The following is a 16,319-nucleotide window of genomic DNA, read 5'->3' on the forward strand; positions in this document are numbered from 1 at the left end:
TTCATGTAACCCAGAGGCTGGTCTGGGACAGACAGATTAGACTTGTGTTGTGTGGCCACAGAAGACCAAATGGGAATTTAGGGAAACTCAGTTTAGCTCAGAACAAAGGGTTCTAACTGTTATAAATGTCCAGTATTAGAATGGGCCACCTTGTGAGGTAATGAGTCCTTGTCACCTCTAGTCTTTAAACAGAGCTGACGGTCCATCAGATGCTAAAAGGTTCCCATGATTAATGGCAGTGTCGGGGCTGGAATGCCTAGGTCCCTTGCAGGCCCCTTGTTAGGCTGCCTCACCCTGGATGGGGAGAAGAGGTGGATGCTGTGGACATGCCCAGGTCCTGAGGAGAGAAGTGGAACTGGAGGATTAAGGACAAGTTGCGTTTACGGCCTTTGCCCTATGGTCCCAAACATGGCCCGCTTTACAAAGCTGCCGAAGGCACACTGCAGAACCTAGCGAAGTGAGCGCCATTCTGACCCTGAGTAGCTTATGGTGAAGCCTTGGCAAAGTCACCTTCCTCTCTGGTTCTGATTTTCTCATCTGAACACCGAAGGGGAGATCCAGTGAGCTCTTGAGCACCTTCAGGCCATGGCAGTCTGTGTGGCCGGCTCTGCCTTTCTGAGTAAATCAGTGAAGTAGTGGCCCTGGGGTCTAAGGGGCCAAATCACCATAGGCTTCTTCCTGATGTCCTGCAGCTACTGCTGATGGGGAGCTTTTCCAACTTGCCACATTCTTGCCCCAAGTGTAATTTAGCACCATGTGTGGACGGCAGATTTAGCCTGATGTTAACTAGCCGTGTGACTTTTAGTAGCTTTCCTTCTCGAAGACTTAGCTGCTTTACCTGTAAGACCAGAGCCAGAGCTGGACTAAACAATGGGATTTACTGGGGTTGACAGCTCCAGACTGTTCTAGGAGTCAGGACCCTGTCGTTCCAGGAACTAAGGGGATCCCCACTCTGTGGCTGACCCCCAGGATGAGAAGTCATCCACCTGACCGTGCAAGTGAGGCTCTAAAGATGGACTTAGCACCCTCCGTTCCCCCCAACTCTGCCACCAAGCATATCTCAGGAGGCCCTGACTGGGGTCATTTCCCTTGTCCCTCTGCAGTGGCTAAAGGATAACCTGGGAGGAGCTTAGGAGCTTTAAGTTCGGGGTGGCAAGGCCCTGAACAGGGGAATGTCCTGTCCACGGTCACACGGCAAAGAAGAGAACCCTCAGCCCACAACTCGGCCCGGTCTCGAGCCCTCTCTCCCCAGCTGCCCACAAGCCACCCATTCCACCAGTCTGTGGGCTTTTTTCCACATCTCACTTCCCCCAGCCCTGGACCTCAGACAGCAGAAAGCGGCAGAAGCCCTTCTCTGAGGACCGCACCTCAGAGGAGAGCTGGATCTCCCAGGTGGGATTTGCTCTAAGGCCTCTGGCAGGGAGGCAGGCGTGAAAGCTGATCCCCGAGAGGGCGTGGCTCTGGAAAGCTGGCAAATAAAAATCCGGAGAGCCAGCACCGTCTGGAGACCCACCGAGGACCTGAGGAACCCGCTCAGCCAGCCACTCAGTTCCTGGGCCTTGGAAGTGGTAAGCCTCCTGAGGCAGGAGGAGCCCGGGGAGGACCTGGGGACTGCGAGTGGGGCAGATGGAGGGAGGCAGGTGTTTGTGCTCCGATGGAAGAAGAAATTCCAGGGGAGAATCACTGCAGCGAGCTAACAGCTGCTCACACTCCCACCCAGCAAGAGAGACCCCCAGGCAGACACACACATGCACCCAAAGAAGGATACAGGGAAAAGACAGCCCCGCTCACAGGCTTGCCTCACCCCAAGCAGAAAGAGCGGCCCAACCCTGGCTCATTCACCTGGAGGCACACAGTAAAGAGCCGCCCCTCCCACCCGCACGCTGGTCTAGAGCCCGCTCTTTGCCCGCTGTGTTTCAGATACCCATGGCATCCCCCCACATGCTGCTCCTCTGCCTGCTGGTCCTGGCAGTCCCCGAAGGCTGGGGTCGGCAGGTGGCCGTCCCAGGCTGCCACTTGCACCGTGAGTAACCCCGGGAGCAGAAAGCTGGGTGGGAGCAAACAGCTGATGGACTGGACCGAAGGTCAGGCAGCACCCTCAGTGGACCCCCCTGAGGTTCCCGCAACAGGAGCTAGGCGAGGCTTTGCAGAGGCTCCGTCTGCCACTTGCCCGTCTCCTTCTAGCCTTCAACGTGACTGTGCGAAGTGACCGCCAAGGCACCTGCCAGGGCTCCCATGTGGCACAGGCTTGTGTGGGACACTGTGAGTCTAGCGCCTTCCCTTCCCGGTACTCTGTGCTGGCGGCCAGTGGCTATCGACATAACGTCACCTCTGTCTCTCAGTGCTGTACCATCAGTGGCCTGAAGAAGGTGAGAAGGCCTAGCCCAGTAGTGGCTCGTTGGGGGTGGGGAGAGACCAGAGGAGATGGGGATCTAAGATGGCCCAAGGAAGGTGAATGGAACATGGACCCCCTTCTCCCACAGGTAAAGGTGCAGCTGCAGTGTGGGGGGGACCGGAGGGAGGAGCTGGAGATCTTCACGGCCAGGGCCTGCCAGTGTGACATGTGTCGCCTCTCGCGCTACTAGCCCCTCCCTTCCCTTCCTTCTTCCCCTTGGTCAGAGGGTTTGAGTTGGAGTATATCCCAAATATCCTGAGCCTCGTTGAGGACAACAGCTCCAGCTCTCTTAAGAGTCCGTGATTGTCACCTCCAGAGAAGAGGGGAGTTTCTCTCTCTCCCCTGCCTCTGCCTGGCCTCGTAACCAGCCTATCTAATCATTTCACTCCATTCTTTGTCCCTACCCCTAAATAAAGCAAGCAATTCTCAAGTTTCTCTCTTTATTAAGTCTACCCCCAGGCAGGGGAAGGGGGACAGACCATGGTAACTGTGACACCCCCCCCACCCTAGGACACGGGGAATCTCTTCTGCCTATGCCCTCACCCCTCCCCCTGCCCAATAAATAAAAAGGGGACAAGGAAGTACAGGGTGAGGGAGAGGAGGGAAAGAAAATGCCCCAGGCCCAGGACAGCGTCTGTGTTGGGGGTGAGCTGGGGAGAATAAATAGACCATGGATCCCATGGTGGGGTGAGGAAGAACCTCGTGCTGGCACGAGGCAGGGCAGGCAAGGGGCTAAGTGCCCTTGCTCTAGGCAGGAGCCGGGGTGGGAACCTGCCTGCAGTCTGGAGCCCAGCTTTGCGGGGCAGGTGCAGTCCCTGATGGCAGCTTCCTGGTCAAGCCTGCCCTGGTCGAGTCCTGCCACAAAGGCCTGAGAGTTCTGTTGCCAGGACCACCATCTCTCCTCCTCTCCCCATAGCAAAAGCTGCCCATGCCGGGCCAGGCAGGGAGCCCTCCAGGCCCGCTCTGGCAAGGCCAGGGGTAGGTGTGTGTCTCTCTGGGCCCCTGGGCAGGAGAGGGGATGGAGGGACTGAGAGCTCCGAATTTAGCTCTTCCCCTTCTAGGGGATCTCTAGCTCTGACCCCCACTGGTGGCCACCTGGGGTGTAAGCCGCTGGAGGGGGGCCTCTTTGGCCCCTTGGGTCCCCTGTAACCGGCGTAGCCGTAGCTCCTCCAGGCCTTGCCATAGCTCCTGACGCTCCCGGGCCTTCTGCTGCTCCCTGGGGAGAGAGGGTGAGGCAGCTCCCATACCCCGGCCGCTCTACAGTCCAGCCTCCCTTACCACCACCCCCACTGTAAAGGGGCTGTATGGGAACCTTCCACTTAGGGGAGAGGGCATTGGGAAACTAGCCCTGGTCTGCGGTGGTGAAGCTGAAGGGGAGGAAGCTCCATACCTGGAAGGACGTGGGAGCACGACTGGAGGAGGCAGTGGGGGGCTGGGCGTGGATGGCCCGGCACTTGGCAGGAACACAGGGACACTAAACATCTGATCAGATAGGGTGTGGGGCCGTCCTCTTAGGCTCCCTCCAACCACGAGGAGCTAGCTCCTTCCTGCTTTTTTCCCCTCTCCCCCCATGCCCAGCCCGACACTCACTGCTGCTTCTCTAGCTTGTAGGAGGCTGTGAGCTCATCAAACAGCTTTCCATTCATCTCCATGAATGTCTTGAGCACATTGTAGATCAGAGATACGATGGTTCTTAGCAGGGTCCAGCGAAGGGGGAGGGGAAGAGAAGAACTTCAGTTAGGCGCCACCTCCCTCTCTAGGACTCTGCCTGTCCCAGACAGCATGCAGCCGTGAACACCACAGGCACTGCTCTCTCCCTGCCCCCTTTACCATCCCTGACCCTCTCCAGCTAGGAGTCATCCCACATCTGGACTGGCCGACCCTGGAACCAGCTTCTGTGGGGTGGGTCAAGGCCTGGGCACTCACTGATTCCAGTGTTCCTTAGAGACTTGGTAGAGGGTCCCAAACACAGCAGGCAGCACAGTGTGGCAGTTGTCCTCAATGAGGCTCAGGATATACTCATTGTTCCAGAAATACAGAGCCCGCTCTGCAACCTGGGGGCAGGGCAGCAAGGTGGCAGAGTGGGCGCCTGGTAATGGCTTCCCTGCGTGTGCAAGGGCCCGGTGTCCACCCCCACCTCAAAACCCAGGGAGCTCTGCCTCAGCTCATCTGACCCACTGGAGGAGGCAACGCAGTGAGGAGAAAAGAACACTGGGTTTGGAGTCCAACGCTCAGGGTTGAATCCTAGCTCCACTACACATGGGACGTATGACCTAGGGTGAGGCGTTTAACCTCTCAGCCTCAGTTTTCTCATCTGTAAAATGGGGCTCATAATAGCTCTCTCCCCCCACCCGGGGCTGCTGTAACCATCAAATGAGGTGTTTAATAAATTTAAGTACCAGAGTCACTGTGAGAAGAACTGACTTCCACCAGATTGAGGCTCATAAGATTGAGGGAGACAGTCTGCACACACGTGCAGGAAAAGAGCAGTTATGGCCAGCCTGAGAAGTGGAACCGCCTGGCTGTGCCCTGGAGTGGGACTGATGAAATCAAAAGCCACTAAGAAGAGGGAGCAGGGATAACAACCCATTCTGGAGCACACTGCAGCTTACGAAATAGGTTTGCACTACGTAGTTCTCAGACCTCATCACCATCTGGGGAGGAGATCCCTGTGGTCCCCTTCACAGATGAGGAAGCTTCGTCAGATTCAAGTGGCGGAGTGGTTGCCTGTGACCCCTTAGCCCCTCGGGAGTACAGCTGAAGCCTGACCCTAGGTCTCCTGACCTGAAGTCCAGCATCTCCCCGTCACCAGACCCTGGAGGGTCCAGAGGAGACACTGAGGGCGCAGGGAGCGGTGTTTGTTCGACTGGCCAGCCCTCCTAGTCCCTACCCTGGCTCCCACTCTTACCTGTTCAGACCCCATACCTGGAAATGGGGGCTAGACACACAGCGGGCCACCTGCTTGAAGAGGGGTTCCTGGATCTTCACAAACTGGGAAGGCTCGATGACATCAAGAATCTCTTCCATCTCCCCCAGAAACATCACCTGGAGGTAGGGACACAGGACACGGCAGTTCCCATCTCCCCCCCCCCCCCCCCACGCATTTGACCGCCCTCCAGAAACAGCCCTCCTGATCCCTCCCCCTGGTGGGCATCAAAGCCCTTCTTCGTACCTCCTTCTGGGTACAGGTTTTTGGCCAGTATTTGAGCAGCCCCCGGATCACCTGTGGGAGTTGAGGCAGAGAGGAGTCAGACCTGCAGGGGTGGGGCCTGCCTTGCCCCCCAGAGGTACTCACGTGCTCTGTCAAGGTGGCGTCTTTCTCCAGGAACTGCACCACACAGTATGCCAGCTGAGGGGGGAGGCGGGTGGGTGGAGAGAAGGAGGACTGGGGTCAGGAGGGGACCAGGACGGGAGGCCAGATGTCTGCTCACTTACTGTGTCTACTCTCTCATTACTAAACGTTTATTGACCGACTACCTATGATGTGCCAGACACCATGCTCTGTGTGCAGGGACATAACCGTGTTCACCCAGGAGGAACATTCAGCACACCAGTCCTTATACATTTTACAAAAGCTTCCATACTTGAAATCTGTATCACAATCTGTGGGACCGTGGCAAGAGAAGAGTTTAATCCTGCCTAGGGCAGGTCAGGAGGGAAAGGGCTGGGAAGTCTTCACAGAGCTGATGTCTGAGATCAGCCTTAAAGCGTCATGGAAATTCTCTAAGGTAGACGGAACAGAATTAGTAAAGGAAAAGAAGGTAAGGGAGGGAGGATCCCATGAGTTCAGGACTTAGTGTGTGGCTGGAGCAAAATGTTGGGCTGACCCGGATGACCGGATGGCTGCCCTGACTGTGTCAGGATCTCTCTGCTGTGGCAGGGCCAGGCCTGGGCCTCACCTGGGCATGAAAGACAGACAGTGACTTGACAGAGTGCAGGGGAATCAGGACCCGGACCAGGAACTGCTTGTGCTCGGTCTTCAGGGGCAGCGCAAAGCCATTGATGATGCTGAGGTGGGGGCAGAAGAGAGGAGGAGGGCTCAGAAGACCGGGCCTCAGTCTTTCCTCCCAGAATCCTGATGCTCCGGCTGAGGCCCAGAGAGAATCACCTTCCTAAGATCTCCAGCAGCTCAGCCACACCATTGAAGTGCTCGAGTTCATAGATGAACCTACAAGAGAAAGAGAAGGATGCGGAAGGGCTCAGAGAGATCAGAGCAGGCCCAGCCCCTTCTCAGCTATCCTGCCTGCCACCCCATCCTGCACACTAATCCAACTGTCTCCCAACCCAGAGGCTGAGCTCCCTTCCCAACACCCCAAACCACGCCCCACTGAGATCCACACCCACAGGTGAATCACCCTCCTCAGCCCAACCGCTGGTGCTCAAACCTCTCTTCTAGGAAGCATTCCAACTCTTCTCTTTCTCCCCCAGACCCTAATTCTCATTTTCTGGCCCCCCATCCAGTCAGCAGGCACCCAGGCTGCATCCTTCACTCTTCATGCCTTTCAACCCAATGAATAACAGACACTAAGAGCATCTAGTCTGTGCTATGGACTTCTCAAAATGATCCTGAGAGATAGGGTTTATTAGATCCATTAAACAGATAAAGAAATCGAGGCTCGGCAGTTTGATGACACCCGCCCCAAAGTTAATAAGCAGGATTATTATTGAACTACAACTCCTGGAGGACGGGGATCAGGTCTCACCTATTCTGTAGCTAATAACAACAAGAACAAATGTTTCAGCTTTGGTCAAGGAGCCATATGCTGTGTGCTTTGGAAGCACTGCCTTGTTTCATTGTGATGACTGTCCCTGGGTTAGTGTAGCTAGCATTCCCATTTTAGAGATGGGAGAACCTAAATGATTCGCCCACAGTCACCCAAACATTTGAACCAAACTCAAAACAGGCCACCTAGCTCCAAAGCCAATCTCAACTCCTTCCTACCCTTGTCCAGACCCATGGGGCCCCCTGATGCCCAGTGGGCATCATTGCTCAATACACATTTGCAGAAAGAATCTCTTCATTTGGGTCTTTATGGTCCAGCACAATAAAGATCAAAAGATTTGGATCCTAGGCTCCTAGGCTCCCGGGGCTGACCGAGTCCCTGCAAACTACTTCATCTCCCTCAGCCTCTATTTTTTTCATCTGTAAAATGGAAATAAATACCCTTTCCCTGCTGACCTCACGGGAGCCTTTGCCTCTGTCTTCTCCCCTGCAGCTCCCCTCCCTCCCCAGGTCTCAGCTGGGCAGGCAGCAGGCACCCACCGGAGGAAGATGTGGCTGCACTGTTTGCGGATGTAGGCCCGGAGCCCCAGGAACTTGCCATAGACCCGGTGCAGGATGGTCTTGAGGTACTCACGCTCCCGGGGGTCCTCACTATCAAATAGCTCCAGGAGCTGGGGGACCCAGGGTCAGGGGTCAGGGGAGAGGCCAAGCCCAGGTTGCTCCCATCCTATCCCCACACCCCTCAGAGAGCCTGCCCCTGTCCCATGGCACCACCCGGCCTGGGCTCCCCACTTCACCATCAGGACAAACTTTTGATCCACATATCTCTTGGCCACAGAGGGTTGGAAGTCTGGGCTCTCCAAGAAACGCAGGAAAAACTCATATACCAGCTGAGAGAGAGGAAAGACAAAAAGGTGACTTCAGGAACAGCCTCCCTCCTCCCCCTACCCGCCCTCTGCCAGTCTAGGAGGCCATCCCCCCCTCTACTGAAACTCAGCTCCCTGCCTTCCCCAGCCCCCGTACCTGCAGATGTGGCCAGGAAGGCTCAAGGTTGGGCTCATCCTCTTCAGGATCAAATTCAGGGTTCTCACTGGGTGGCAGGGTCCGGAAGATATTCACTGAGATCTGAAGGGCAGGGGCAGGGTTCTTTTAGGAAGAGCCCTCGAAGGCAGAAAAGCCAGGAGGTCCCTTATCCAAAGGTCTAACGAGCCTCAGCACCTGCCCCGGCAAGCAATTCACTCCTCAGCGATCATGACCTGAACATATGGAAGCCCTGGGTTGGGGGCTGGGGACCCAGGGATAAACAAGTCACATCCCTGCCCTCTATCGGGTACTGGAGTCCAGCGGGGATGACAAGATGTTAAGCAATAAGGTCTACGGACATCCTAGTCAGCAGAAAAGGAGGTGTCTAGCCTGGACATGGAGACGCTTCTCTTCACTGAGAAGAGGCTGCACCTGAGCTAGGCCATGGCAACAAGGGACACGATGGGAGTGCACGCCAGGCGTCAGGAGAGCATAAGCGAAAGTGCAGGGTGGGACAGGCCCAGGAGGCACCGAGGGACCTACACTGGCCAGATGCAGCAGGGCTGTGGGGAGGAGGGGAGGAAGATGTAGGCCCTGAAGCTAAGCCAAAGAGCATGGGGTTATCCTTTGCAGAAAAAGGGGAGCACAGGCAGGTCAGTAGGGTTCCATGTCCCCCAAGCCCTCCCCCAGAGGCCGGGAGCCAGGCAGGTGCTTACCATGCGGATGATGTCAGGGTAGACAGGCTCAATGAGGACCCCCCGGGTGCTCCCCACACACTCCACCAGCTCATTGAGCGCTGCCCGCTTCACCTCCTTCCCCTTCAGGTCAGCCACACAGTCCAAGAAGTCAAACATCACCCCACATTGGGCCAGCTTCCGGCTCAACAGCTCGTGCAGCTCAGAGGCTGGCACATCTGGGGAGAAGGGAGGGGGCTGAGCCTGCGCGCCGGTTACCACAGCTCTGGGCATGGACGAACCTTCCTAATCCATAGAGCAGCCTCCCCCTGCCCCCAGCCCCAATGCTCATGTCATCCTCCACTCTTTGCAGACAGCAAATGCCTCCTGTCCCACCCTCCATTCCTGCAGGATAAAGGAGCTGCTTCTCTTCCTAACCCAGGCTCAGAGAGCAGGATGGCCTGACTCAAAGCAAGGTAAGAGACCCTGGATGCCCGGGCTTGCCACGGGTGCCCAAAACAACCATGCCACCCTTTCATAGGTGGCACTCTGTTCTAAGAGCCAGAGATGAGAAGGAGGGTGGGTGCTGAGGATCTCCAGGGTACCCTCTGGCCCAGCCAGTCGAGCCCCGTGGCCCAGAGATGAGGACCCTACGTGGTGATCACAGGGAGCTGTGCTGAGCACCTGCTCCAGGACCCTGGCGGTAGCCTCCTGGAACCCAGACTGTGGGCCCCACCCTCGGCCGTGGTCTGCCCCCCCAGGGTGGTGCCACTTCCAGATGCCCCACCTCCAAGGATGACAGGCCAGTCAGGCTATGCGTCAGCAGAGGGCTGGAGCGCTGGGGGTGGGGGTCATCTCCAGTGCTGGAGTCCCCAGCCCGGAAGGAGCCATCTAAACCCTCTGATCACAGTGGCCAGCTGCTTCTCACTACCCGCCGCAGCATCGCTTGCCCGCTCTGGGACTCGGGTACCCTGGCAGCCAGCCGCAGGGCTCACCTTTGAGCAGGGGCAGTGGAGTGAGCTCTTGCTGGTTGCTCTGATAGCGGAACTGAGAGGAGCTGTGGGAGCGCCGGGGCCGGGCCCTGCGGAGGGAACGGCGGGAGAAGCCGTCCACCTTGTCGGGTGGGGGCACAGGCGACAGCCCAGGGGAAGAGGGGCTGGTGGGGGTGCTCGCAGGGGGCAGCTTTGTCTCCATGGTGGCCAGGCGGTGGGTCAAGCCTTCAGGGCCCCTGGGGTTCCCTCTGGGCCCGGAGGATGCCGAATGAGGTGAGGCTGACTAACTTGGGCCCATCCTGGGGCGGGGGGGGGCACACAACCACAGTCTGGGCCCCCCCCCCCAGGGCCTTCGGCAACTGCCCAGTCTTGGGGGGCAGCAGAGTAGAGAGGAGGATGGCTCAGGCCTCAGGTCCTGGGGTTCCCGAAGAGTCCAGTTAGAGTTCCCACCCTGGTTCTTTTGAAAATGAAGTCAAGGCAGAGACATCAGCAAGAGAGACAGAGAGAGCCTGTCAGTTCTTCCCAGAAAGACCGCGTGTGCGGCTGCTCCAGTCTTCTATTCCCTCCTACCTTTGCCCAGACCCTAAATACAGGTGCAGCCCATTCCCACAGGAGCATATCCCACCTTCTCCTAGACCTAAAGGCCCCAGGCTCCAAAACAATCCCTCTCCAGTCCCTACCCAGAATGGGAAAAACCCCATCCTCATCCCTGGCCCCTAACAGCATGGGCCCCCCTTCTGCTCCACTAATACAGGCCACCAGCGACTTCCCCAAGAATGGGGTCCCTAATGTCACACACACCCCCTCCCTCCTAAAACCTGGCATCCTTCCCCGCCCCACCTCCTCTTCCTTGCCCCGCAAATCTCATCTGCCTCCCGGTGCGGGGACACTCACTTCTCAGAAGCCCAGACTTCCGTCCCCGACCACAGGGGACTGCGGGTGGGGAGGGGGCGGCCGATCAGGGCTCCTTCGCAGAGGTTCAGCTCCGGGCGCTGGCGCTGGGTGGCGGCGCTCCCGGGTTCTCTCTTCGGCTCCGGAGGGGCCGGAGCATGCCCCCAGCTCAGCCCCTGGTCGGGGTGCGGACGGCTGGCACGCTCTGGGCTGACCCGAGCAGCGCGCGGACCTCTCCTCAAGTCGTGGGACCCGACCCAGCACGACGCGACGCCGCGGGAGCCCCGGCTCTGGGCGCACCGGCACCCGCCGCCCAGCTGCTCAGGATGACATCAAGTCACCTCCCCCCGCCCGGCCCGCACCTCCCCGAGGGCTGGGTAGTTGCGGGGGGGGGGGGGGGGGGGTGCTGCGTCAGGATGTTCCCGGGGGCCGCTGGGAGATGTAGTCCCCGCACCGCTTAAAGGGGGCTGCCGGAGCAAAGGGGTAGTGCCTGCACGGTCCTGGGGTCAAAGCTTAAGCAGAGCGGGATGACGTCCAGCTGGGGCTAGGCTCCCGGGTTCTAGAAGGGAGACTACCTAGGAAGAGAGGACTCAGGAGTCTGCATCGAGAAGCTGGGGGTGATGTTGGGACCCTGGCAGGAAAGAGGCCCGATCCTATACCAGAAGCAAAGATTTGGCCTGCTCCCTCTGTGCTCCAGGCATTTCACCCCCGTGGGAATCCCACCCTCACCCCAGAATGGCAGCACCCTTGAGAACCCACTAGGAAACTGGCACTGAACTGGTTAATAATCTGCAGTGAGCAAGAGCCTGCTGGGAGAGGTGTGGTGCATTCAAGACTGCTGGGAAATGCAGTCCATCCTTAGGCCTTAGGCCTGCAGTCCCCCTCCCGTCCTTTGCTGTCTACGGTGACATCATGGTCTGGGGTTTAAAGGGCCAGCCTCGGAATGGCAAAGCATCAGAACAGAAGGTGCTGCCTGGCGCTGCCACCCCACCCCAGGCAAGCTGGCCTCCCTGGACAGACCTCCCTTAGCCCCTCTGGGCCCTAAGATGTGCTAGTGGGGTCTCTTGTTCAAAACCTTACTGTAGGTATCCAAGGTACAGGTGGGATTTCAAAAGTTTGGCATTCTGGCCAAAAGTTCCTGGCCTGCAGTCCTGGGTCTCCTTCTTAGGACCCTAGACCCCAACACTCTTTTATTTCTCTGAACTCCATCCCCTACACTGCACTGTGAAATCTCCACCCAGAAGTTTTGCCTGGATGAACAACTAACCGGTCCATGTAAGCAGCAGCAATGGGCAATAAGAATGGACACCGAGGTCAGGGAGGGGACTGGGGCAATTTTCAGAGTCTTCTCATTCTGCCTTATACCTTAGCAGCCATCTTCCCTGCTACAGAGGGAGCCCGGGTGCCCACCTGCTGCAACAGAAAGCAACAGAAAGCAAAGCCCATGGATTAGCCAGATGGGGTACAGGGCCGTATGACTTGAGAGCTGGCCAGCAATCCCTTGCTCAGAAATCTTCAGCAGGCCTTATCCACCTGACCCTTGGTGTCCTCGTCTGTCAAATGGAAACCCATAATTTCCTCCTTGCCCACCTCCCAGGCTCAGGAAGTGAAGCCTTGTCCCACATCCCTGCAGAAAAAAACTGGGGGACAACAGGCCCACGGAGCCTTCTACAGCCAAGTGAGGACCCCCACGCCCAGAGAAGAGAAGTGCTTTGCCCAAGGTCACAGAGTCTGTCATCAAAAGCTGGAACCACAGGCCTCCCAGCCTGAGTCAAGAGGGCACCACCTCCAGCCTCCCATCCTTGGCTCCCTGGGCTAGGACCCTGAGCTCTGAAGGTCTCCAGGCCAGGATGACTGTGGAGGGTTTATACTTTATATAAAGGGTACTATGCTCCATTTGAGGATATTGGGGATTGAATGGTGGAAGAGGTAAGACTTCTTACAAGACGTGACATTTGAATTGGGTCTCAAAATAGATAGTGTCACCTGGAGGTTATGGGGTAAACATTATTTTTATTTATTTATTTATTTATTTATTTATTTATTTATTTTTAATTTTTAAAAAATGTTTATTCATTTTTGAGAGAGAGAGAGACAGAGCGTGAGTGGGGGAGGAGCAGACACACACACACACACACACACACACACACACACACAGAATCTGAAGCAGGCTCCAGGCTCTGAGCTGTCAGCACAGAGCCCAATGTGGGGCTCAAACTCACAAACCGTGAGATCATGACCTGAGCCAAAGTCTGTTGCTTAACCAACTGAGCCACCCAGGAGCCCCAACATTATCATTTTTTAAATCATCATTATTGAGATACCACTCACATACTATACAATTCACCCATTTTGGTATTGTTTAATGTGTATAGAGTTTCAGTTTTGCAAGACGATAAAGTTCACAATGTGAATATCTTTAACACTACTGTATGCTCAGAAATGGCTAAGGTAGTAAAATTTGTTATGTGCATTTTACCACGGATCAGACAAAATGCCAAATCCAAGCCCTCCACCGTGGACCCAGTCAAAGGCACAGCCCCCAGGCTATCTTCCATGATCCCATCTACACCTATCAAGACCCCATTGAGGGATTTCCCTGAGGGATTTCTTCTGGGTGGACCATCCCTGGGAAAGGGAGAGCCTCAACCCCAGGGCCCCTGAGGCCTACAGCACCCAGTTTGCCTGATGAGTTTCTACCTAATCTAATATGGAGAAGTCCCCAAGGGGTCCCACAAATCCTGACCCTCTCCCTTTTCTGTGGAGAGGCACCGTGCCCTGGATCTTCATCCCAGGAATACCCCTGTGAGGCCCCGTCCTGAGAGAACACCATCCTCTTTACTCTGTTCTCTGTCTTTACTCTGTATTATTTATTCTCTCATTCAGCTCCTACTCCAAGGCCTGGGTCAGGTTGCGGAATGACTACATCTTTGGAGTTGGTCTTCTGTGGATCTCATGGCACGTTGCAGGAGGCAGCATGAAAGACCTCTGTGCCCTTCTAAGTCCTAGTTATTCCTCTGCTGTGGCACAGACACTGTGCTGTGTCACAGACTTGAGTGCAGCCTCCCTGGAGGGAAGCTGGCCTAAGAAACAGCCACCCAGACTGAGGGCCTAGATGCTGGGAATGGTTCTGTGTCCCCAACCTTTGCACGTGATGCACCCTGTTCCCACAGCAGGGGAATAGTTGCCTCTCCAAGTCTGGACTTCAGGACTTTTCCTAGACTCCAGTATACACCCTTCCGCTCCCACTGCCTTTGGGAGTAGTGATGCTTGTTCATTCACTTGCTCCACAGGCACTTACACACAAGGCCTCAGTTTTCCTTTCCTGTAAAATGGGGATATTAATAGTACCTACCACCAAGGACATAGTGAAGAAAGACGAAGCAATGCGTATAAAGTGACAAGCCCAGGGCCCAGGACATCACACAGGCTCAATTCATGGTGTCTATCATTTTAATTATTTAATTTTTTAATTTTTTTAAATTTTTTTTTTCAACTTTTTTAATTTATTTTTGGGACGGAGCGAGACAGAGCATGAACGGGGGAGGGGCAGAGAGAGAGGGAGACACAGAATCGGAAACAGGCTCCAGGCTCCGAGCCATCAGCCCAGAGCCCGACGCGGGGCTCGAACTCACGGACCGCAAGATCGTGACCTGGCTGAAGTCGGACGCTTAACCGACTGCGCCACCCAGGCGCCCCATTATTTAATTTTTTAAAAAATCTTAATTTATTTTTGAGAGAGAGAGACAGAGTGCAAGCCAGGGAGGAACAGAGAGAGAGGGAGACACAGAATCCGAAGCAGGCTCTGGGCTCCAGGCTGTCGGCATAGAGCCCGAGACGGGGCTTAAACTCACAGACATCGAGATCATGCCCTGAGCCAAAGTCGGACACCCAACCGACTGAGCCACCCAGGCGCCCCTATCATTTTAATTATTAAAAAAATGTTTTTAACGTTTATTTATTACTTTGAGAGAGAGAGAGACTGCACGCTAGGGAGCCTGCATGAGTGAGCGGGGGAGGGGCAGAGAGGGAGAGTAAGACACAGAATTCGAAGCAGGCTCCGGGCTCTGAGCTGTCAGCACAGAGCTTGATGTGGGGCTCCAATGCAGGGCTCGAACTCACAGACCTTGAGATCCTGACCTGGGCCGAAGTTGGTTGGACATTTAACTGACTGAGCCACCCAGGCACCCCTCTCGTTTTAATTATTATTAATTTAATAAATGTTGGATGAACATAACACTGCCCCTGGCCTATTATGGGAGAAAGGTTAATCTCTTGATTCATTCCACATTTTCCTATTAATCTGCCTTGAATGGAACCTTCCCAGTACTTCCCAAAATTACCTAGGAGGCTGTTCCTTAGTCCCTTCCAGGTAAATGGACTGTACCACCTACCACCCCAACTCCAGGTTACCGGGGATAAAACAGGCTCTTGGAAGAACAGTGACTTGCCTGAGGCCACACAGAGCTGGGACTGGAATCCAGGCCCCTGGCTCTCAGGTCAGGGTGGTTGCCCTTGCTTCAGGCTGCCTTTATTAGATTGCAGTAGAGTCCCCCTCCCTAGTAAGGCTAAAATAGAATTATAATTACCTGTCGGTATCCTTTAAATCACCTATGATGTCAGAGGGCTTGGGTGGCCAACCCTGTAGAATAAGAGTTGGCAAACTTTCTGTAAATGGCCACGAAACAATTATTTGGGGCAACAGCTCCCCACCTTCCAACAGCTCCCAGACAGTACTTAATCGAGCGTGGTTGTGTTCCACTAAAACTTTATGGATACTCACATGTGAATTTCATGACATTATCATGTGTCATGCAGTCTTATTCTTCTTTTGATTTTTTCCAACTATTTAAAAATGTAAAAAAAATTAAAATTAAAACTAAAAAATGTAAAAACCATTCTTAGCTCACTGGCTGTACAAAAGCAACAGACCCCTGCTCAAGGGATTAAGTCCATCTGTTATTAATTTTAGGTTAGAGATAAGAAAAACTAATTTTTTTTCCCCCAGAGAGGAGCTGGAGGCTTGACCAAATGCGGAGAGAAGGGAGGGTCGGTAAATCTCCTGCCCAGCATTCCAGGTAAGGGGGGGGGGGGGGGACTTCCTCGGTGATGGACTTAAGAGTATTTATAAATCGGTTTTCTTATCTGTAAAATGGTTTTCTTATCTTTCAAATCTCCACCTAAGAAGGTCATGAGGGTTGAATGAGATAAAAGATGGTGAAGCGTTTTGTAAAATGCAAATGCTTACTCACTTAATTGTTTCTATGACGCGCGCTGGGGCTCTCACACAGACTTTATTCCTCTGGGAAGCTTAAGTTTGATGGGACACTGTCCCTTTAAATCCTGCCTAACTACCTCAAGTACTTGGAAGAGTCGGCACATGCGCATTCCTCTGCGGGGCTGGTACCTCCTGCAACAGCCTTCCCAGAGCCCGTAGAAGGGAGGTTAAAGGTCCTCCCACCGAGAATTTTTACGCAAGCGTAAATCAGGATCAGGAGCCCTGTGCCGTGCGGAGAGCCCAGTCCCTTTTTCGTGCTCGAAGACTCCGCCCCCCGCGGCCAATCAGCAAGCCTCGCCCTTTACAACGGCGAATGGCATTGAGCGTGGGGGGCGTGGCTGAG

General features: G+C 55.1%; 3 protein-coding genes and 1 long non-coding RNA gene across 14 annotated transcripts in view; 3 read left to right on the plus strand and 1 right to left on the minus strand.

Moving 5' to 3' along the window:
* Positions 1–1,505, plus strand: part of MAJIN (membrane anchored junction protein) — a 28,812-nt gene extending 27,307 nt beyond the window's left edge. For 4 of the 7 annotated variants that reach the window (XM_053202965.1, XM_027045909.2, XM_053202963.1 and 1 more), the window contains one exon: positions 1,104–1,505. In XM_053202965.1, coding sequence (XP_053058940.1) covers positions 1,104–1,110 — 7 coding nt within the window. In that variant the 3' untranslated portion in view covers positions 1,111–1,505. The remainder of the gene's footprint in view (positions 1–1,103) is intronic. The other 3 variants (XM_053202964.1, XM_027045915.2, XM_027045910.2) reach the window with 2 other exon arrangements.
* GPHA2 (glycoprotein hormone subunit alpha 2) lies at positions 1,173–2,825 on the plus strand. The gene is made up of 5 exons (XM_053202657.1): positions 1,173–1,230; positions 1,360–1,568; positions 1,921–2,023; positions 2,185–2,369; positions 2,484–2,825. Exons 1-5 carry the CDS (start codon positions 1,173–1,175, stop codon positions 2,583–2,585), a joined length of 657 nt encoding a protein of 218 aa, XP_053058632.1. The 3' UTR covers positions 2,586–2,825.
* Positions 2,819–11,099, minus strand: PPP2R5B (protein phosphatase 2 regulatory subunit B'beta). 5 transcript variants are annotated; one of them, XM_027045906.2, is made up of 15 exons: positions 10,702–11,095; positions 9,811–10,264; positions 8,858–9,054; positions 8,142–8,243; positions 7,916–8,008; positions 7,659–7,789; positions 6,504–6,563; positions 6,295–6,403; positions 5,691–5,744; positions 5,568–5,618; positions 5,321–5,440; positions 4,322–4,449; positions 3,986–4,087; positions 3,786–3,877; positions 2,819–3,611 (listed from the first exon to the last, which is right to left on the minus strand). In XM_027045906.2, exons 2-15 carry the CDS (start codon positions 10,007–10,009, stop codon positions 3,229–3,231), a joined length of 1,821 nt encoding a protein of 606 aa, XP_026901707.1. In that variant the 5' UTR covers positions 10,010–10,264; positions 10,702–11,095; the 3' UTR covers positions 2,819–3,228. The 5 variants fall into 5 exon arrangements, with proteins under 5 accessions (XP_026901707.1, XP_053058934.1, XP_053058935.1 ...); XM_053202959.1 differs by having other exon boundaries at positions 5,568–5,744; positions 10,702–11,097; XM_053202960.1 differs by having other exon boundaries at positions 3,316–3,611; positions 3,786–3,848; positions 5,568–5,744; positions 10,702–11,099.
* On the plus strand, positions 9,084–15,788 carry LOC128311740 (uncharacterized). The gene is made up of 3 exons (XR_008290264.1): positions 9,084–9,291; positions 12,296–12,627; positions 15,707–15,788. It is a non-coding gene; the product is annotated as an uncharacterized LOC128311740 (long non-coding RNA).
* Positions 15,789–16,319: the final 531 nt, after the last annotated feature.

The sequence above is a fragment of the Acinonyx jubatus genome, chromosome D1 (genome assembly GCF_027475565.1).
Source record: "Acinonyx jubatus isolate Ajub_Pintada_27869175 chromosome D1, VMU_Ajub_asm_v1.0, whole genome shotgun sequence".
Taxonomy (NCBI): Eukaryota; Metazoa; Chordata; class Mammalia; order Carnivora; family Felidae; genus Acinonyx; species Acinonyx jubatus.